General features: G+C 35.2%; 1 protein-coding gene across 9 annotated transcripts in view; it reads left to right on the top strand.

Moving 5' to 3' along the window:
• Nucleotides 1-23,779, top strand: part of VPS13B (vacuolar protein sorting 13 homolog B) — a 771,473-nt gene that overhangs the window by 343,367 nt on the left and 404,327 nt on the right. For all 9 annotated transcript variants that reach the window (XM_061123681.1, XM_061123682.1, XM_061123678.1 and 6 more), the window contains one exon: nucleotides 9,587-9,821. In XM_061123681.1, the coding sequence (XP_060979664.1) occupies nucleotides 9,587-9,821 (235 nt within the window). The remainder of the gene's footprint in view (nucleotides 1-9,586; nucleotides 9,822-23,779) is intronic.

Raw genomic sequence — 23,779 nt, 5'->3', positions numbered from 1 at the left:
TTCTGTTATCACTATCAGATTATGTTAGAAATCAATACAAACATATTTTAAAATAACCCATGTATTTTCTAGTGCAATTTGACATTTACCGAGAGATTTTTGACTTAGCCATCGAAACCCTCAATAAAGTTAGACTGAAGAAAACACATAGGGTGATTGCAGAGAAGTTCAGTTCAGTTCAGTTCAGTCACTCAGTCATGTCCAACTCTTTGCGAACGCATGAACTGCAGCACACCAGGCCTCCCTGTCCATCAGCAATTCCCGGAGTCCACCCAAACCCATGTCCATCGAGTCGGTAATGCCATCCAACCATCTCATCCTTTGTCGTCCCCTTCTCCTCTTGCCCTCAATCTTTCCTAGCCTCAGGGTCTTTTCCAATGAGTCAGCTCTTCGCATCAGGTGGACAAAGTATTGGAGTTTCAGCTTCAACATCAGTCCTTCCAAAGAACACCCAGGAGTGATCTCCGTTAGGATGGACTGGTTGGATCTCCTTCAAGTCCAAGGAACTCTGAAGAGTCTTCTCCAACACCACAGTTCAAAAGCATCAATTCTTTGGCACTTAGCTTTCTTTTTAGTCCCAACTCTCACATCCATACATGACCACTGGAAAAACCATAGCCTTGACTAGACGGACCTTTGTTGGCAAAGTAATGTCTCTGCTTTTTAATATGCTATCTAGGTTTGTCATAACTTTCCTTCCAAGGAGTAGCGTCTTTTAATTTCATGGCTGCAGTTACCATCTGCAGTAATTTTGGAGCCCTGAAAATAAAGTCAGCCACTGTTTCCACTGTTTCCCCATCTATTTCCCATGAAGTGATGGGAACTAAGATACCCAACTAAGATACCATGATCTTAGTTTTCTGAATATTGAGTTTTAAGCCAACTTTTTCACTCTCCTCTTTCACTTTCTTCAAGAGGCTCTTCAGTTCTTCTTCACTTTCTGCCATAAGGGTGGTGTCATCTGCATATCTGAGGCTATTGATATTTTTCCCGGCAATCTTGGTTCCAGCTTGTGCTTCCTCCAGCCCAGCGATTCTCATGATGTACTCTGCATAGAGGTTAAATAAGCAGGGTGACAATATACAGCCTTGACGTACTCCTTTTCCTATTTGGAACCAGTCTGTTGTTCCATGTCCAGTTCTAACTGTTGCTTCCTGACCTGCATACAGGTTTCTCAAGAGGCAGGTCAGGTTGTCTGGTATTTCCATCTCTTTCAGAATTTTCCACAGTTTGTGATTATCCACACAGTCAAAAGCTTTGGCATAGTCAATAAAGCAGAAATAGATGTTTTACTAGAACTCTCTTGCTTTTTCGATGATCCAGCGGATGTTGGCAATTTGATCTCTAGTTCCTCTGCCTTTTCTAAAACCAGCTTGAACATCTGGAAGTTCATGGTTCACGTATTGCTGAAGCCTGGCTTGGAGAATTTTAAGCATTACTTTACTAGCGTGTGAGATGAGTGCAACTGTGCGGTAGTTTGAGTAGAGAAGAAAGATACAGTATTATTAAGTAAAGTACAGAGTTTATTAAAATTTCATAAAATTTTGGGCTGGTGTCCATTTTATTTGTTTTCATACCTTATTCAAAACTCCATATTGTGTTTAATTGCATCAAGCAACTCAGCTGCATGCAACAAATTCTGGTAAATTCTCTTTTCATTTCTATTATGACATATTTTCTAATTCTCCTTGTTATGCCCTCTTAGGTACACCCATCATTTAAAATTGGATACTTAATTTCCAAAAACATGGGATTTTGTTTAAAGTATCTTTAATATTGATTTCTCATTTTGATACTAATTTCTCTTAACTTTTGATCTATCCTAACACAAAAAATTGGTTCCATTTTGACTCTTATCTACAACTTTCTCTTCCTGGCAACATAACTCCTTTCTTTTTTTGCTCAGTTTTCCTTCTCTATTCTAGTGAAAATGCTTTGATACCAAAATAAGCTTATATAGTAATCATTTCACATGTATGAAATATACATATGCAATATGTTTGTATGTAAATAAAAGTTAATGTAATAGGACTGTAGCAGGTTTCTTTTTAAAATTAGTTACTTTGTACTTTTTTCAGAAATGGCATTAGAGTTGATAAAGAGGTGTAATATAACTTGAGGATTGGCTCCAAGGCCCTATTTGCTCTTTAATATGTCCTCCTTTACTTTTTGAGAAAAAAAGTACATAGTTACAAAAAGTACATATATAGTTTCTGATAAACATTGTATTTCTAAAAATCTCCTGTTTCATATAAGTATTTATTTAACATTCAGAGGCATGTTAACATTTTAGTACCCCAGTATAAACTTGTTTTTTTTTTTAAAACAGCTAGTTAAAAAAAAAAAAACAGCTAGTTGCCTAGTAATACATTATGGAATCTTCTCTTTCCCTCCATTTATTATTCTTTCATTCATTATCACATTCAGCACTCAATTTTATTATATGTTATGGTAGATACTGAGTAGACAAAAGAAATATAGTAGTTCTCTTGGTCTAGCAGGAAAAAGACAAATATCCGTTGTTTTGAAGCATCTTGCGGGGAGTGTCTCTTAGATCCCTTATAAAACTCTTGCCATCCGAAAGAGATATGGAGTTATCAGTGTAAATGTCATGTATTGAAAGGATATCTAGGGCATGCTTTGCCAGGTTTGTGATGAATTTGGATACTATCTCAGATTAATATTTATTGATTTTTGGAATTAGATGACATAAAAGCATTTTCCATATTATAATAGTGATAAAAATGTATCGCTGTTTGAAGTTTAATTTGGTCCTAAATATTATTTCATGGTGATGTCAGTAATTGTATTAAAAAAACCTCATTCTCTTTTATCCACTCCACTAGAAAACTAGTGGCTTCTCTGGTGGCTCAGATAGTAAAGAATCTGCCTGCAATGCAGGAGGCCCGGGTTCATCCCTGGGTTGGGAAGATCCCCTGGAGAAGGGAGTGGCAACCCAGTCCAGTATTCGTGCCTAGAGAATTCCGTGGACGGGGAGCCTGGCACGCTATGGTCTATGGGTTCACAAAGAGTAGGTCACGTCTAGCGATTCAGGTGCTATAGAAAGGGGGTCTAGTTTAGTGTATCCTTTTTTGATCCCATTTTGAGAAGTCATTGTAATGGGGGCTAAGAAAGATAGTATTAGGGTTACTTGATTATTTGATGGCTCTAAGAAAATCTTCCAGTTAAAATTCCAAGTGTAAGAAATCTTTATAATATTTGTAAGCCATTAAGTAGATACATGGACATGAACTTGGGTGAGTTTCGGGAGACGGTGAGGGACAGGGAGGCCTGGTGTGTTGCAGTCCATGGGGTCGAAAAGCATCATCCAAGACTGGGCGAGTGAATGACAAAAAGTAGATACATGCATGCTCCATAATGTAAGATATTCTGGAAAACATACTCCTCTTCCCAGGATGAAGTTACAGGAACTGGATTTATTTTGCAGTTTGAAACAACCAAAAAGAAATTGACAAATTATATTGAACAGTGGTTTCAAAACACTAGGCAATAAGAAAAGTTAGACAGCAAACCCTGAGAGACTTAAGGTAAAAAATCACCAGGAACCAGTGACTTATGCATTTGGGGAATAAAAGGAGGGGGTCTAATTGGTGTTCCAGGTTCTACTTTGGGTGGATAGCAATGCGATTATGTGATAGGAGCAGCATCCTTTCAGGGTTAGTGGCAAATTGAGAGTTTGACCTTACATGTTTATTTGAAATGTGCATGAGATATCGTTATCTCTTATGCTGAATATTCATAATTGAGTTTAAGGGAGAGGTGCACCATATAAATATAATTTTAGAAATCATCTACAGATGGCTAAAACTAGGAAAATTCAAAAAAGTGTGTTAAGTTGAAAGAGCAGTGGGCCAAGTGAATACCATTTCTAAAGTAGTCAGTAGAAGAGAAAGTCTCCTTGAAGAAAACCCTAAAGGAAAGATCAGAAATGTTGGAGGACATGTCAGAGTTCAAGGAGCCATTGTCAACAGTATCAGATTCTTAAATGTTAGCTATGGGTTCACTTTGCATATTTGCAATAGGAAATGGTTGAGTTAAGTACTGTTTAAGGTGTGCACTATCCTTATGTTCTCACATGATCCTCCAAGTTCTTTGGCTTGTTTTGTGATGATGCAGTGCCTTCATTAGCTTTACAAACAATGACCTGAATCTGGTATGTCATTCTGGATTAGTTACAAGTAAAGATACTGATGATTCTCTTTTCTTCTTGTGTTGTTTTTGATTTTGGCTAAATCCACGTGTAACATTTACCTTCTTAACCATGTTTAAGTGTACAGTTTAGTCTGATCTTCCTTCTTGACTAACCTTTTTGTGTATAAATTAACATTTAATTAAAGGAGTACTAAATGATTTACGTTTTGTATAGATTATTTTGAAAATGATCAAGGCACCTTTCTTACCTCACTCCTAGTCCCAGTCCTGTCTTTTTTTTTTTTTTTCATTTATTTTTATTAGTTGGAGGCTAATTACTTCACAACATTGCAGTGGGTTTTGTCATACATTGACATGAATCAGCCATGGACCAGTCCTGTCTTATACATACCATATACTTAGACATTTTCAACTGCTTGTATATTCTGAAAAACTTCAGAATAAAACTAGATTCTGATTCAGTTATCAAAATCTAGGCCTTAAAATTGAGTTTTTAAAAGAGTTGTGTCCACTCTCCAAGACGTTTTATGAGCCAAATATAAAAAAGAAAACCCTGAAGTTGTCATCAGATTAAACAAAACACCATAACTTAAAGTCATCAAAGGATTATTCTTTTAATGGAAGTTTCAACAAGTAAATGTGCTTGGAATCAGATTTTCTGGAAAGTTGATTTTGGAGCCAAAGTTGGTATTTGCTAAGTTCATGTACTTTATTATTTTAGAAAGATGTACGTTGCATTAAGACATCAACAGTATTTGTGATAACCTACTTATTTTTCAGTGGGAAAAAGAATTTCATACTTCATTATAATTGGGTGGTTTTATAGTACTAAATGTAGTCTTGAGCAGTTTTTAAAATGAACTTGGATTGGAGGGCCTTTTCACCATAGATTAGCATAAACTCACTGTTTTTTGTAGTTTTCCTCTGTTCACTCATCAGCAAAGTTTCTGTCTGTTACGTTTTTGTTCCAGAACGACATAATTGGCAATGGCATGCGGCTGACAAAATAGAAGTACTCTGGCCTACGATTCACTAATAAAGGAGAACATTACCCTGGTTTTTGCCAAAATCAGTCTTCTTGACTTTTACATTGAAGGTTGTGTTGCTGTCCTATGGCATTTCCTGGGTGTTTTGGCTAGTTTCTGACAATGAACAGCATAGTGTCATGGACACTTTATTTTCCATTTGAAAGATCCTTCTTTTGCTAATCATCTTTTATTCCTGTTAGGAGACAGTTTCCCACATTCTGGGAGAGTTTTGGTATGAGTGTCAAAGTCAGATAAGCTAGAACAATTGAATTTTTTTCTCTCAGAAAGTTATATATGTATAACAAGAGATGTAGTAATCATGTCACGTGATACATCTAATGTTCTCAAGTCCAGTGAACTTCCTGGCTTATCTGCAGGATTAAGTAAGAGTAGATGTTAGACATATCAGTTGTCAGTCACATTAATGTTAAAAGTAATGAATTACATTTAATGCTTAAAATTTTGCATAGAAGGCTATAGTTTTATTTATAGACATTGAGAAAGTGACATCAGGTGCGTGATAGTTTATTAGAAAGAGGAAGTCCTTATTACAGTCTAGGAATTTTTTTCTTGTCTTCCCTTGACAGGTATTTTTGAGAAAAGTATGGAGATTTATAACATTTCACTGTGGAAAAGAAGATAACCAAGGTGTACTTTTGAGGTCTTTAGCTAATGTCCTGAACTGTGTATATTTAAATTTGTACTAAATAGGAGGATATTCCAAATATGGTCATAATGTATTATGAATTTATAGAATAGGAAATAGTGTGGGCAATAGTTTATTTATGTTGCATAGTGCAAATATAATACTACTTATTTTGGTGGCCTTTATATGCATAAATAGCTAAACCATAAGCCAGTAGCATTTTAAAATAGGATTGTGAGCGTCTTTTACAAATCCTTGAGAATTAATATATAGATCTGGCATATAGTAGATATTTAGTGTATGTTCATTGACTTTATTTAGCAAACATTTTGGTGACAGTTAATATGTTAACCTTTATTTCAAAGCTGATTTCCCCCCATTTACAGATGGGGAAGCTGAAGTCATGAAAAGATTAAATAGCTTGTCAGAGGTTCCACAGCTAGAGTTGAACCCATCTGGCTGACAACTCAGTTTTATTAATCACTCTACTAGGTGTCTGTGAAATGAAATGATGAACAACATGCATTAAATAACTTTTAATTAACATCATTATCTGGTGCTAATAAAAATAATTGTGTTCCTTTCTTTAACAGTTATTTAGTACCTCTTTCATACTAGGTATAGTACTGTGTACTGAGACTGTAGCGTGAACAGAATAGGCACAGTATCTGACATTATAGATTGTATGCTCTAGTGAAAATTATGTAAGGCTATTACTATTTAAAAATCCTCCTGTTTCAAGTTTGTTAAATGCTGGAACTATGTCCTTTCTCTGTAGTCCTGACTTTGAGCTCAGTTAATAGTGACTGTTAAAGAAGGCATGAATAAGAGAAAGAAAAAGTGAATGAAAATACAAAGTGCATTGTTTCTTCATTCTTATTTTTTATTTGAAACTGTGTCCTGAGGAGTAAATACATTCATACAGAGAACATTTTATTCCATATAAATTTTCTAAATACAATTATCACTAGATTTTCAAGTTTTGAAGAAAGGAAAACATTTGGGAAATAGCATTATTTTAAAGGGCAGAAAATATGATATAACATTGTAAAGCATTTATATAAAGTTAGTGGTATATGATGGACAGTTGGCTAATTAAAATGCTTATTAGGTTAATACATAAATGAAACCTGTCTTAGTTTCTTCTTTTTAACTGAGTTGTGATCACAGTTGTAGAGTGCACAAATTAGAAAAATCAAAGGTTACCAAACTGTACTTATAGAGGATGGGGGGTACACAGTGGCATATATCTTTTTAAGCAGCACTTGAAATTTCAGGAAAAAACAGAACTTGGAACTTTAGAAAAATTGCATGATAATCATTTCAGTTATTGAAATAATACCAAATAATTTTTACTTTAGTGGTTTATCCTCAGGATATGATACTTAGCTATGTAGCCCTTGACCTAATAGGAATCAAAATAGAGGTGGTTCTACTTCAAGAATTTGTAATAATCCCTTCACTTTAACACATGAATGTGTTCAATATTGGCAAAAGAACATGTTGCTACCAAAACTGAAATAAGATCCTTGAAACAGAAAGGATGTTGCCATGGAAAAATGAAGTAACACTCAGTGCAGCTGTGATGCATTAATGAGTAGGATATTTTTTTAAAAGATCATTTGTGTTTGGTGTGGCTCAGAGGGTCCCAACCAGATGGTTTCCATGAACATGATCTGACCCCCGGTTTGAGGACTTCTTACTGGCAGATTACTTCATTTTCTTTCCCTTGGATTGTCAGATCCTTACATTAATGCAAAATTTACTGCTGCAGATTTATATTCACTTACATAAATCATTCAACATTTTACATTAAAACCAAAATTTTAGACATACAGTTTAATAGTTATTTTAAAAGTGTAAAAAGATTTATGTGTTAGCTTTAGTATATATAATAGATGTAACATTATAACAGGTTTGAGCACTTTGGATTATATGTTTTAGTTCTTATCATTAAAAGAATCCCTGCAACATACATCATTTTTTGGAAATTTTATTTTTTAATGTTGTTATGTGTATCAGGTTAATATACTGTTGATTTTGTTTGTATTGCTCAGGTTGTTTTGATTTGATTAATTTATTTCTGAATTAGCACAATGTAAATTTGTTTCTCAAGACATCTATGTATAAATTTGTATACAGTGACATATTAAACTTATTACCTCACATTGTTGACAGCATTTGTCAACATAGCTTCAGTATCTAAAATAAAATGTTAAATACTGACCCGTCATTATTCAAGCTTATAACCATAGTTAATATAGGAGAATATGCTGTCAGTGCACCACTCTAACTTGTGCAGTTTAGCATCTCTAATGAATTATGTTACACATTTGAAACAAAATGTAACATATTTGAGACAGTATGCACTTCTATTTCAGAAGTTAGAAATGTTGTGATCTTAAGTCAGTGAAGAACTACTTAACATATACATTTTTAAATCATCTAATCTACAAGATTAAATTCTAGAACTAAAAATTTTCATACTAGTATGAACCAATATACTTATTTTTGTAAATTTTTACTTATATTTTTCTTCACTGAATTCATTGGTTTATCCATGCACAGAAATACTGAAGGAAAAATGAGTAAGTGCACATATAAGACTGGCAAATTATTTATCATATCAAGGAATTCCAGACTTGTTACATACCATGCTCTCACTAAGGAATATATTAACCCCAAGAGTACATATATGACTGTAGTCTTAGTTATCTTTTGTAAAATATGGTTTCTTTGTTATTTTAACTTGCTAGACTATCTAAACATTTATCAAGCAAACAAATTTTGGTTTTTATTAGATAATAAATTCAGGTAATAGCTTTGTATGCCAATTATTTTATAAAATATTAGCAGGTTATATTTTGTATTTTATTAAAACTAATTCAAGTATGCTAGGCAGTTTGGGCAGTTTACTAGCCAGGTACAGAATATTACCTTGTAATAGAGTCAGCTTAGACTAATAGGCTTTAACTTAAATATAGCTTTTGAATTAAGTACTCATGATGTATTCAGTTTTTTATTTGGTCTTGCTTAGTCTTACTTTAACTCTGTTATGGGCTGGCAACCTACGTACGTACACTGGGGATAAGGAAGCATAAATATTTTACATGAAATCACAATTTAGGTAATAAATCAACATATGATAAAAGTAAGGACTAGCGCTCTGATTTTTAAGTCTCCTGAATTTTCTTCATTACTATATGTTACTAACGTGTTCTCCTTTAATGTTTATCTAGAGATAGAATCTGAGCCTTTTAAGTATTTTTTCTTAAATTTCTGTCTGTAAAATAAAAGACAAAGGGACAAATTCACATAGAAGTAGACATATGTGGTTTTTTTATTTTTTAAAGTAAGAGCAATAAAATGCTAGTCAACTCTAAGGCCTTAGCTGGTGTTAACAAAATGTAATGAACTGCAAAAAAAGGAGGATTTTCTCACTTTTTTTTGCCAGCACATTTTCTAACTCAATCATGTTTCTTGGAAAGAACTGTGGAAAAGCAGCTATGTTTTCATTTCATGTCGCTGTGCTCTTTTGATCAAATTTATAGCAAGAAACAATACCTTTTCCAGTGTTTGTTGTATTCTTTAGTAAAATAAACTCATAAAGACATAAGTATGGGACATTTTCTTTTTTGGGCTTGCCTGTGTATTCTGTTAAAGATATTAGGTGATTGAGATTTGTTTATTCTCAAATTTAATCTGATCCAAATATTTTGATTCTGTTTTTCTTTTCTAGCTTGAAATACAGTCTTGTTGTGTGTTTATCCCAAATGATAGTTTGCCTTCTCCTAGTACAATTGTATCTGGTGACATTCCTGGAACAGTAAGAAGTTGGTACCATGGACAAACCAGCATGCCAGGAACGCTTGTCCTCTGTTTGCCTCAAATAAAGATTGTTAGTGCTGGCCACAAGTATATGGACCCTCTCCAGGAGATTCCGTTTGTCATTCCACGACCCATCCTTGAAGAAGGTACATTTTTATGTTAAAGTCTTCCTATGGTTATTATATTTTATACTGGTAGTTTTAACCGTTGTTGTTTTTTTTTTAAATTATGCCAGTGCATCTCTAAATCAGTCTTCTCATTGAAAGAACTTAATGGAAATGAACTAAGTGATACACAAAGTAGTTCTAAAAAGACAGATGTACAAAGTAAATGAACTAAGTGATGTTGTTTATTCATAGCCACACCTTTTATTATATATAGATGAAGACTACATACATATATATATAGACAGAGACTATCTGCCAAAGATTATATGGCATACAGTATAGTCACTGAAATGCTAAGCACAGATAAAATTAACTTGAGAAGAAAGCTGGTTTCGGATGTTTGCATTAAGCTGAACTAAGAATTATAAGTAGGTTGGTTTTGATTTAAGCCACTTGACTTATCATATTTATGTATCATAAATACATGAATCATTTATGTATTTATGATTTACACCATTTACATCAAGCTTGATATATTTCTAGATCACTCATTTATTTAAATAAAGTAGATAATTGTGTGATGATTGGAGCCATGGCTCTTTAATAAATACTTGATTTCTGACGTTGGAGTGTTTTCAGTTGCAGGTTCATACCCTTTTGAACTTGGATGCATTCATTTCGAACTATGTGAATCTGGAAAAGTTTTGAGTCACAAAGTCAATACTGTGAATCTATATTTTAATAACAAGCCTCAAATTTTTGACAGTGCTAAATAGGTCAACACCTTGTTCATATTATTAGGATGTAAGTGTCTGAATCCTGATATCGTTCAGATTACCACACATACTGTTATTGAAAAGTTAGTAAAGTCTTCAAGTTTTTTACTTTGACTTAATGTTGATTTCTGTCTCCCTTTCTCTGTTGTGATTTCAAGTGAAATATAGTTTTGTTAGGTTTATGTAAGCATGATTTTATCCAGAAATTAAGGTTGGTACTTAATGACATGAATACTATTATTATAAAATCATAGAATTCTAGTAGTTAGAAGGAACTTAAGAATTCTTCTAAAGTGCTCTTTGTCTTGATTCTTTCTCTAGCATATTGGGATAGCTGTTACTTGCTATTCATTTTTGGTTACAGGAAATTGCTTATTATCACAATAGGTGTTATATGCTAGCCTCATAAAGTAAGCTGGGGAGTGCGTCCTCTTTTAAAAAAAAAAATTAACTCTGGAATGATTTTTTTTTTCTTTCATTTATTTTTATTAGTTGGAGGCTAATTACTTTACAATATTGTGGAATGATTTTTTTTTTTTTTGTATTTTTTATTTATTTTTTTTTGGAATGATTTTTTAAAAATTGATTTGTACCTTGATTTTTGTTCAAACTCATTGCTAAAATTTACATATTGTAAAATTCCTCCTTTTAAAGTATATAATTAGATGATTTTTAGTGTATTTACACTAAAACTAGATGGTTCTTATGCAACCATCACCATCTAGTTTTAGAACAGTTTTATCACTATAAAAATAATTTGTACATCATTAGCACTTAGTCCTCTACTCCCATCCCCCAAGTCCCCTAGGAACTGTCTTTCTATGAATTTGCTTGTTTTAGACATTCTGTGATTGGAGTAAAAAAAAACTTGTGGTCTTTTCTGACTGGCTTTTTTGACTTACCATAAATTTCAAGGTTGATTCCTATTGTAGTATGTAAGTCTTCATTCCTTTTTATAGCTGAATAAAAGTTCATTTTATGAATATACCACATTAATTCATTGATTAGTTGATGGACATTTGTGTTGTTTCTGCTTTTTAGTGATTATACATAATACTGCTATGATCATTCTTGTACACGTTTTGCATGGACATACGTTTTAAATTTCTATTCAGTTCAGTCGCTAAGTTGTGTCCAGCTGTTTGCAACCCCATGAACTGCAGCACACCAGGCTTTCCTATCCATTACCAACTCCCGGAGCTTGCTCAAACTCATGTCCATCAAGTCCATGATGGCATCCAACCGTCTTATCCTCTGTCATCCCCTTCTCCTCCTGCCTTCAATCTTTCCCAGCATCAGGGTCTTTTCCAGTGAGTCAGTTCTTTGCATCAGTTGGCCACGGTATTGGAGTTTCAGCTTCAGCATCATTTCTTTTAGCTGCATGTAGTAGAATTGTTGGGTCATTTGGTAACTCTGTCCTTATCTTTGAAGCTGACAGGCTATTTATCAAACTGTGTGTTCCATTTTGCACTCCCACGTCGGAGAATGGAGGTTCTAATTTTTTATATTGAAGTACAGTTGATATATAACATTAATTTATCCATATCTGTGTCACCACTTATTACTGTTCTGTTGTTACTGTCTTGTTGATTCTAGCCATCCCAGTTGCTGTGAAGTGCTATCTTGTGGTTTTTATTTTCTTGTCCCTAATGTCTGATGATGTTGAGTTTCCTTTATACTATTATATACGTTAATTGTAATTCCTTTATCCCCTGCTGTATTGGAAATTATCCCTTAACTATTCTTTTTCTTTTTTTATATATTAGAAATTAGCACTCTTTGATTAAAGTCAACTCAAGGTCTAGAAATCTTAAGTTGCCTATTTAATTTATTAAATTATGCATTAAATCAAGCTATTTACTGTGCTCCTGAACATCACACAGGTCTGAAAATGCTTTAATTCATTCATCCTATCTGGATTAATAGGCTATCATGTAAAGAATAGTTGCTTGTATTTATTGTGAGTATATAATCAGGACAGGGTTTGGAACATTTATTTAGTGAAGAAAAGTGTTAGTCGCTCTGTTCTGTCCGATTCTCTGCAACCCCTTGGACTGTAACCACCCAGTCTCCTCTGTACATGGAATTCTCCAGGCAAGAATACTGGAGTGGATAGCCATTCCGTTCTCTGGGGCATTTTCCCGACCCAGGGGTTGAACCTGGGCTTTCTGCATTGCAGGCAGGTTCTTTACTGTCTGCGCCACCAGGGAATCATTTATTAAAGAGCCAGATAGTAAATGTTTTCAACTTTATCTGTTTATTGGTCTTGTTGCCACTTCTGAACCCTCCTTTGGCCATAGACAGTAAGTCAATGAATTGACATAACTCTGTATCTGTGAAGCTTTATTTACAAAATCTGATGGTCAGATTTGGTCATGGGCCATGTTTGCTGACTCTTACACTAGTGCCTTTCTAAATGTTCCTTCTTACAATTCAGTCCTGTGTCCTATCGCAGGTCATTTTCCTTTTGCCTTTTTGTGATGGTATGTGGTTAGCAAACTGAATTTTATTTGAATATTTTTTTATTTCACTAGATATATAATTTATATATCCAGATATATTGCTAGGTATATAATTTCTTGTTATTTTAGTTTGGCCTATTAAAGATAGAGTCTTTGCTTGTAGCTCAGTTGGTAAAGAATCTGCCTGCAGTGCAGGAGACCCGGGTTCGATTCCTGAGTCAGGAAGATTTCCTGGAGAAGGAAATGGCAACCCACTCCAGTGTTCTTGCCGGGAGAATCCCATGGACAGAGTAGCCTGGCGGGCTACTCTGTCCATGGGGTTGCAAGAGTTGGACACGACTTAGAAACTAAACAACCACCAATTAAAAATACTGTTGTGCTGATTCTTTTGCTTTTCATTGTCCTATTGAGAGATCCACTTGCAGTTTATATTTCTTTGAAGATATTTTGTCCTTCCTCTCTGGCAACGTTAAGAATTTTAAAAATCTTTGTGTTTTAAAGTTTTTATATCGGTGTCTTTTATGGTTTCTCCAAGTTTTCTGGCATGATCTGTTCAGATATTACCTGTCTTTTTTTTTCTTGACTATATTTTAGAATTTTCACTTTTTATTACTGCATCATTCTTGTCTCTTTTTTGTACTTCTATGTTTTTTCTCTTTGACTTGATGACCTGCATTCTCAGTAATTTCTTTAGTCTGATCCTTCATTTTGTTAATTTTTCAAAGTTGTGTCTGATATGCTGTTAAAGTTGTTCATTGAATTTTAATAAGCTTTTCTAGAATTCAAATGTATCATATAGAAAACTGTACAATTCTTAGTACACAGCTTGGTACATTTTATACTAAAGCTACTCATGTTGCCTACATCTGAATCAAGATAAAAATATTACCAATGATCTTCTCTAGTCCTCTGAGAACCTCTTTTTCTTCAGATTTAACCTATATTTTGATACCTAAAATCATAAATTAATGGGAAAAATGGGACAGTTTCATTTATGGTTTAGCCTAACATTATCATCATAGCCATTTGCATGCAAGCCTTGTGTCCTGTTAAGTTCTACACTGCAAATTGGTCTAGGGCTTTGTCTTTAATCTGCCTTAGTGTGAATGTTCAAATTTTACCTGTTTAGAAATGCCTCAGGCTATTTGTTTTGCTTATCTCTTAATTTCTGGCTTGTTCTATTTCCTGGCCTTAATAATCTTTACTATTGGGAGAAGCTTATTAATGATTTTATGGAGTGTGTGTGCTGGTGTGTGTTTGTGTGTTAACAGATATAAGTTTTAATCATGGTATGTGTTGCATAGAAACATTTTATAAATACATTGATTTTCATTTGTTTTTAGTGCAAAAGTCATTCAGGGCACTAAATCTGCCATTGGTTCTGGAAATAGAATCCCCCAGCAATTTAAAGATGTTATGACAATATTATAGCCACCCCCCACCCAATGGATTTTATGAATGGAGTAATTATATACACTACCGTATTATTTGGTATCTCTTCAATACTCATTTAATATTCTTATTTCTATAACACTCCTGCCAACTTCAACTGTTTGTCCTTTTTATTTGATAAATTGTTTTATTCTTATCTTGTTTTTCCAACATATTATGAATGAGTTAAGAACTACAGAAATCTTCCTTTTTAAAACATATGATGTTTTTATATTCTGTGATTTTTTTTTCTCGAATCTTAGTTTATTTTCAACTTAAAAAAAAATCATTTACCAAATGGAGAGAACTAGAATCAAATAGAAACTTCTAAAGTCTATTTTTCATACTCCCTAGGAGACTACAGAGTGACTACATAATCAACATTGAAACCTAAAGTAGAAACAATTTTTTAACCACCTGGTTATTGCATTGGCCAAACCTACCCTGAAGAAAGGAGATTATTTCAAGATATTTGAAACTTTTTCAGACATTAGAAAATTATAGATACTAACTTCTTATGAAAGACCACAAATATGTTCTTTTCATTTTAAAAGTTGTCTGTAAAATATTTGCACAGAACCCTTTGATGCATATGTATAAAGAGTACTTTACTTTGTATCTTTGTATCTGTGCATAGATTTAGAAAGAATCTGGAGATCTGTTCATTTTCAGCTTTCAACTAGTCCTGGTTTCAGTGTCACTTTGCATTGTCTTTCTTCCAACATATTCAAGTAGTGGAACCTGTTGAATGAATGATGGATGTCATGAATCAGATTTAACCTTTATAGTTTATTTCTCTGTGCCTCAGTCACTTGCTATATTTACAAGTTTAAAAAAATATCGATGTTACACATCTGCTGTTTTGCCTTCTGTTCTCATCTTCATTTTGATTTATAATGCTTTTTTTCCCTTTCACTGTCATTTTCCTGGTTTCAGAATGTAGATAAATATTTTCAGTCATTCATGTTCAACCACATACGGAATGTGTCTAAATCTACATACCACCCTCCAAATATATTCCTTTCTAGCCTCCTTCTCTGTTACTGTTGTTTTATGTTCATTTTTGTTAGGGCTTCCCTGGTGGCTCAGACAGTAAAGTATCCGCCTGCGATGAGGGAGACCTGGGTTCGATCCCTGGGTCGGGAAGAGCCCCTGAAGAAAGGCACGGCAGCCCACTCTGGTATAGCCTGGAGAATCCCCATGGACATCGGAGCCTGGCAGGCTACAGCCCATGGGGTCGCAAAGAGTCGGACACAACTGAGCGACTGAGCATAGCATTTTTGTTTAGTAAATGTTTTTTTGATAAATGTAGGCAGTGGGTTTGGTGAGGGTCTGGGGATTCCCTGGCAGCTCAGGAGGTAAAGAATCCGCCTGCAATGTGGTAGACATGGTTTGATCCCTGGGGTGGGAAGATCCCCTGGAGGAAGACCTGGCAACCCACTCCAGTATTCTTGCCTGGAGAATTCCAGTCTTCTTTTTCCTTTTCAGTCCTTTTTAGTGTTCTCCCCCTTTTTCTATATGGATTATACATTTGTCTCTATATAAGTGACTTCAGGTGATCACATCTTTTTTCATCATTCTCCCTGCTATCACATTATACATCTCTAACAATGATTCCTATTTTGAGCTCTAGACCTAAATATGCAATGGCTTATTAGATAAATTTACTTGAATGTCCCACAAACACTCACAGTATGTGCCAAGCGAAATTCATCATTCCCATCTTCCACACCCAAAACTAAATCTTTTTATTTGTAATCATAATATTAACCATAGAAACTTCTACATAGATATCCAGGCTAAGAACCATGGAGTCATTCTACATACTTACTTCTCTTTCACTATCTATAATTAATACAGTCACAAAGTTTAGCCAATTTTTTGTTAATCTCATATATGTCTCTATTCTTTCCCATTTTATCCATTCCTAGCACCACCATTCTGGTTTAGACAGTCATGTTTTTATACAACTATCATAGCTAGCTGCAGTATCTAATCTCCTTGCCCCCAGTTTTCTTATCTTCCCCTGCAAGTCAGGTGATAGTGCCCTAAGGACTAAATAGAAAGTGAAAAACCATTAGAACAAATTTATAGTGTCTTTTAAAAAATATTTGAGAAAGAGAGAGAAGGTTTATGTATACCTTGATATTCTTTGGTTGTAAACAACAGAAACCAAATCAGGATAATTTAAGCAAAAATGAAACATTGATTCATTGCCTATATCCCACTGTAGAAAGCAACTTTGGATATTTAGTTAAAATTTCGATATTTCATCACCATTTGACTAATGGTTATGAAGATCATGGTCTCATAAGTTCATCATTAAGAAGAACTTTCATTTCTTAATCTTTTTTTTTAAACTTGTAACTCCTGCAAAGTTATTGTTCTCTTGCTCTTTGTCTTTAGTGTTACTTGGTTATCATTCTGGAGTGCTAAATTTCCGTTAAAAATTTGATTTTTGAAACTAGTGTTTAGATTAAAAAAAAAAAAAGAAACTAATGTTTAGATTCAAAATACAGTGATCTAGTCATTAATGATAGACTAGATCATGCAAACATAATGATCATATGAACATAATGAAAAAAAATCCTTTAGCTTTACAGTAAAAGATGATCAATAGAATGAACAAGAGGGTTGTCATTATATAGATCTGAGTCTTCTTCTGTACTGAACTTAGATTTCTAAAGTTCAGAATGAGGAACTGTTTGTTGAAATGTGTCATCTGATTTCAATTGCCATGGAAGGGAGAGATGACTGCTAATATAGCCAGATCCAATCTGTGTATGGTGTTTGGGTCAAAATCAACATCTTGGGTTTCATTAGAGAGCATTTGCAGTGAGGCTTGCAGATGTAATTTGCTACATCCAGCTCACACCTCTGAGCAGATGGGTTTCTACCCTGTGCCTAGCAGAAGTTTGTGTTTCCTTCTTTGAAAGAGTTGCCTGTGGCTTTAATAAAATATTTTGACAGACTTGGAATATTGAGATCATTTATAAATTAAAACTCTGCATTGTTGAATTTAGTGAGTTTTAATAAAAACTGAGAAGAAAATTGTTGAACAACCATGGAAAACATGAGAGCTATTTTTCTGTGTAATTCTGGTCACCTCAGTGGTTCATACATATTGTTACAATATAGATTTTTAAAAAATATCATAGTTTGATTATTATAATTTCACTTATTCTGAAAGATGGTGATATACCATTGCAATAGTTTTTTAATTCTTAAACCTTATGTAAGTGAGATGGTCTGGGGAAAAGAGAAAGCCCAGAAAAGAGCTATAGATTTGTTCTTGAGGATGTTGTTTTTAAATAAATTTCTTGGAAGGCATCCTATAGGTATAACAAACAAAGTTAAGCTGTTGACTGCCTAAACATATTTAATATAATTGCTACAGACATTGTTCTCTTCTCAGTAGCTCACATTCATCAATAACTCACATTCATCCTGTGCAATCATTTGTTAACCTGTGGATTCTGTGACTTTTAAAGGCCAGACAAGGAACCTTACTTTATTTGCTGTTAATCAATTTTGCATTCCACCCGCACAAATATTTATTTTAAAAACTAAAGCCAGTGTGGCAGATCTAATATCCTGCTCACCTTTTAAAAGTAAACTGTATAATTTACAGCCTTCAGTTGAGTTCAGTTCAGTCACTCAGTAGTGTCCGACTCTTTGTGACCCCGTGAATTGCAGCACACCAGGCCTCCCTGTCTATCACCAGCTCCCGGAGTTTACTCAAACTCATGTCCATCGAGTTGGTGATGCCATCCAGCCATCTCATCTTCTGTCGTCCCCTTCTCTTCCTGCCCCCAATCCCTCCCAGCATCAGGGTCTTTTCCAGAGTCAACTCTTTGCATGAGGTGGCCAAAGTACTCGAGTTTCAGCTTCAACATCAGTCCTTCCAATGAACACCCAGGACTGATCTCCTTTAGGATGGACTGGTTGGATCTCCTTGCATTCGGAGGGACTCTCAAGGGTCTTCTCCAACACCACAGTTTAAAAGCATCAATTTCTTCAGCGCTCAGTTTTCTTCACAGTCCAACTCTCACATCCATACATGACCACTGGAAAAACCATAGCCTTGATTAGATGGCCTTTGTTGGCATAGTAATGTCTCTGCTTTTTAATATGCTGTCTAGGTTGGTCATAACTTTCCTTCCAAGGAGTAAGCATCTTTTAATTTCATGGCTGCAGTCACCATCTGCAGTGATTTTGGAGCCCCCAAAAATAAAATCTGACACTGTTTCCACTGTTTCCCCATCTAAAACTCAATATTTAAAAAAAATAAAAACACACTAAGATCATAGCATCCAGTCCCATCACTTCATTGAAAATAGAAGGGGAAAAGGTGGAAACAGTGACAGATTTCCTCTTCTTGGATTCTAAAATCACTGCAGATGGTGACTGCAGCTATGAAATTAGAATATGATTGCTTCTTCACAGGAAAGCTATGACAAACCTACACAGTATGTTAAAAAGAGAAGACGTCACTTTGCCAACAAAGGTCCAGATAGTCAAGGCTATAATTTTTCCAGTAGTCATGTATGGATGTGAGAGCTGGACCATCAAGAAGGCAGAGTGCCAAAGAATTGATGCTTTCGAACTCTGGTGCTTAAGAAAAGTCTTGAGATACCCTTGAACAGTAAGATGATCAAACCAGTCAATCTTAAAAGAAAACCCTGAATGCTAATTGGAAGGACTAATGCTTAAGCTTATGCGCCAATAGTTTGGCTACCTGATAAGAACAGACAACTCATTGGAAGAGGCTTTGATGCTTAGGAAGTCTGAAGGAAGGAGGAGAAGAGGGTGACAGCGGATGAGATGGTTGGATGGCATCACAGATTCAGTGGACATGAACTTGGGCAAACTCCGGGAGATGGTGAAGAAGAGGGAAGACGAGTGCTGCAGTCTGTGGGGTCACAAAGAGTTAGACGTGACTTGGCGATTGAACAAACAATTATTATATTTATTATACAATTCAGATAATAATGCCTGAGAAAAATATTCAGTCATGTTTTTTCTTTTACTGTTTTATCATGAGCATTATGTATGAACTTAACATTTTTAATCTATTAAAAGTAAGAGAGTTTAGACTTTAGACTTTCACCATTAAGTACAATGGTAGCTGTGAATCTTTTAAGATGATTTATTTATTTATTTGGTTGCTCCAGGGATTAGTTGCAGCACACAGTATCTTCAGTCTTTCTTGAGGCACATGGGATCTATAGTTGTGGCATATGGCATCTAGTTCCTTGACCGGGGATTGAACCTGGACCCCTGCATTGGGAGCTCCGAGTCTCAGCAACCACTGGGCTGCCAGGAAAGTCTCTAGCTGTGGATTTCATAGATGCCCTTCCTTAGGTTGAGAAGAATCGTTTTCTTCTCAGTTTATTGAGACTTTATCATGAGGTAGTTCGAGTTTTATCAAATATTTTTATGAATCTAGTGAGATGATGTGTCTTTTGCCCCCACTTTATGCTATAATGAGATATATTTCATTAATCAGTTTTACATAACTAATTGATTAAACTAATCTTGTATTTCAGAATATAGACCATGGGGTTATGGTGTATCATCTCTTCATATGATGCCAAACATAGTTTGCCTTTTAATTTTTTTTTTTATCTATATTCACAAAGGATTTTAGTCTACAATACACAAAGGATTTCTATCAGTGTCTTTGGTTTTTATATCAGGGTAATACTGGTCTCATTGACACACAGTGAAATGAAAGTCACTCAGTTGTGTCTGACTCTTTGCCACCCCATGGACTATACAGTCCATGGATTTCTCCAGACCAGAATACTGGAGTGGGTAGCCTTTCCCTTCTCCAGGGGATTTTCCCAACCCAGGGATTGAACCCAGGTCTCCCGCATCTCAGGCAGATTCTTTACCAGTTGAGAGACGGTAAAGCGTCTGCCTACAATGCAGGAGACCCAGGTTCGTTCCCTGGGTTGGGAAGATCCCCTGGAGAAGGGAATGGCAACCCACTCCAGTACTCTTCCTTGCCTGGAAAAATCCCATGGATGGAGGAGCCTGGTGGGCTACAGTCCATGGGGTCGCAGAGTCGGACACAAGTGAGCAACCTCACTTCACTAATACTGGTCTCATAGAATTAGCTGGGAAGTTGTTTCTCTGCCTATGTGTCTGAAATTTATTTTCTTTGAGGAGAATTGGCACCATTTTTTAAAAATATTTGTGATGCCATGTAGAATTGGTGAATGATTTTTTTAGTCAAAAAACTTTTAATTTTTGAATGCAGTGTGTTTTCCTTTTAAATAGAATTTAATTAGATTTTGATTTTTTGTGCAGTCTGACAATCTCTTATTTTTAAATGGGATGGTTTGACCATCTATATTTCATGTAATGATGTATTTTAATTAAGTTGGTCATTTGCTGTTTGTTAATCATTTCTCTTGTATTTTTTTCCTCTGTTTGTTTTTTATACCTTCTTTGTTTGAAATGTATTCAGTTCAGTTCAGTTCAGTCCCCCAGTCGTGTCCGACTCTTTGCGACCCCATGAATAGCAGCACGCCAGGCCTCCCTGTCCATCACCAACTCCCAGAGTCTACCCAAACCATATTACAGTATACCATTTCATTTCCTCCATTGATTTTTTTTTATTATGTATTAGATAATGATGGATATAAGAATTATTCTGTGCATTTGAATTTATCACACTCAACCTCAGATATATTTTAACTTAATTCTGCTCAATTATAAGATAATTATTTGAACATAGTTCTGTTCTCTCTTCCTTTCTGTTCATATATGTATTATGTCTCTATGTGTTGTAACCCAGTAGTATAGTTTTATATTCATTGTTCTATGTAATTAACTGCTGTTTTTTGCCAGTCTCCAGTTTGTTTTCAGTTAGAGCTGCTCCACGTGTAGATGTTTTTTTGATGTTTGTTGGGGAAGGTGAGTTCAGTGTCCTTCACTCTTCCATCCTGTTTGATAGCCCCCTCGAATATCACGTTTTCTTTATTCATCTAATGATAGACAGTGAGCTTTCTTCTATATATTGGATATTGTGAATAATGCTCCTCTGAACATTGTGGTACACATACCATTTTCTAGTGGTCTTATTGTTTTCATTGGATCAATACCCTGAAGTGGAATAGCTAAATGGTGTGGTAGTTCCGTTTTTAATTTTTTGAGAAGCTTTCATACTTTTTTCCATAATGTTTGTACCAATTTACGTTCTCATCAACAGTGCACAAAGGGTGCCCTTTTGTCTGCCTCCTCCCCAACACTTGTTATTTATCGTCTTTTGATAACAGCCGTTCTGACAGATGTGAGATGTCATCTCATTGTGGTTTTGATTTGCGTTTCCCTAGTGGTTAGTTTTGTTGAGCATCTTTTCCTGTGTCTGTTGGCCATCTGTATGTCTCCTTTGGAAAAACGTCTGTGCAGGTACTCTGCCCATTTTTTTAATCAGATTGTTTTTATGATAAAGTTGAGTTGTTCATGTATTTTGGATGCTGTGGATTCTCAGTTTCTTGGACGGAATGTAGCCTTGGATTGTTCCAGCTGTTTGACATTTGAGCTTCTTTACTGAAGTTCTTGACAGTGTGTTTGGTGTTTGGTGTCATCTTTTTTTTTTGATGACTTCTAGCCCTCATTGGTAACTTTGTAAACTTTTAATGATTCCTTTAATGCCTTTCCACTCCCTATAAAAGCTGTTGGAGACCACTTTCCCTCCTGGCTCAGATGTTAAAGAGTCTGCTTGCAATGCCAGAGACCTGGGCTCAATCCCTGGATTGGGAAGATCCCCTGGAGAAGGGCAAGGCAACCCACTCCAGTATTTTTGCCTGGAGAATTCCACGGACAGAGTAGCCTGGCAGGCTACAGTCTATGGGGTCACAGAGAGTCCAACAAGACTGAGTTCCTAACACTTTCACTTTCATGCTTTTCTCAAGGTTATCTAATTATTTTCCCTACCCAGCATACAGCCTCTTCATTACTTTAATGAAAGCATTGGCCACTTCCCATCCAAATAGTTTCCTGATGCAGGACCTTTATACTTAGTATTCACCTTCTGGAATATTTTTTTTCCTAAGTAACTTCATGCCTTTTGTCTCTGTGGAATGTCATTTTATCTGAGTGGCTTTTCTGGACTATCCTATCTTAAAGTGGCAGCACTCTGTTCTGTTATCCTGCTTAATTGTTGGCAGAACATCTACAACTATCAAAATACTGTATTTCATTAAATTATTATTTTATTATACTTCTTTCCACAGCTACAGTGCAAACTCCATGGGAATAGTGAGGCTGTATTGTTCACTGCCCTCTCCCTTGGTCCTTGAATAACATCTAATTTTACATTTAAAGTTGATTAGCCATTTCCGACTCTTTGAGACCCCACAGACTATACATACAGTCCATGAAATTCTCCAGGCCAGAATACTGGAGTGGGTAGCCTTTCCCTTCTCCAGGGGATCTTCCAAACCCAGGGATCAAACCCAGGTCTCCTGCATTGCAGGCAGATTCTTTACCAGCTGAGCCATAAGGGAAGCCCAAGAATATTGGAGTGGTTAGCCTATCCCTTCTCCAGTGGATCTTCCTGACCCAGGAATCGAACTGGGGTCTCCTGAATAACATCTAGTATATATTTATGTCAGTAAATAACTTGTTTAACAAGTAAATCTACCTTACCTGAAATAAGTCTTTAGTCTGCTCATTGCTTAGGACCAACCCATTTTTATTCATTTATCCATCTCTGTCCATCCTTCCCTCCCTTTCTCCTTTCTTTCCTAGCTTCTTTCCCTCCTTCCTTCATAGAGTAAATATTTATTGAGTGCATACTATATTCTATGCACTATGTTTTTAAGTAACTTGCTTCATAAATTATAACTTTCTTATTTAAATGCTTGTCATATAAAAATGCTAACATTTCTTTCAGCTTACTCAGTTAACAGAATAAACCTGTTACATGGAAATCCAGTGGAAAACTTCTAACCCTTGATATTCGTTGATTGGTTTTTGAAATTCTTTCTTAACTTCAGGAATAACCACTTGCCTTGATTCATTTTCTGTGAATAATGGCTGCTTTTTTTGAATATCTTTTTCGGGCTCTTTTCTCTATATACTTTCTTCTTCACATGTATAGCTTTACTAGATATTCTCGTCTAGTCTATACTTAACCTATCACCTTTTCACTGTTGGTTTACAAATCTGTAAGATTTTCACATATCTGACTTCCTTGTTTCTTTTTTTATGTCCTTAGGTATCTATTTGACCTAGATTGTCCATCAGCTGTCAATGAAAACATTATAGAATATTGTGTTAAAGAGTAACAACTATTTTCAGTACCAAAAATTGC

This window comes from Dama dama, chromosome 21 (assembly GCF_033118175.1).
Source record: "Dama dama isolate Ldn47 chromosome 21, ASM3311817v1, whole genome shotgun sequence".
NCBI classification, from domain to species: domain Eukaryota; kingdom Metazoa; phylum Chordata; class Mammalia; order Artiodactyla; family Cervidae; genus Dama; species Dama dama.
This window is presented reverse-complemented; position numbering and strand designations above follow the sequence as displayed.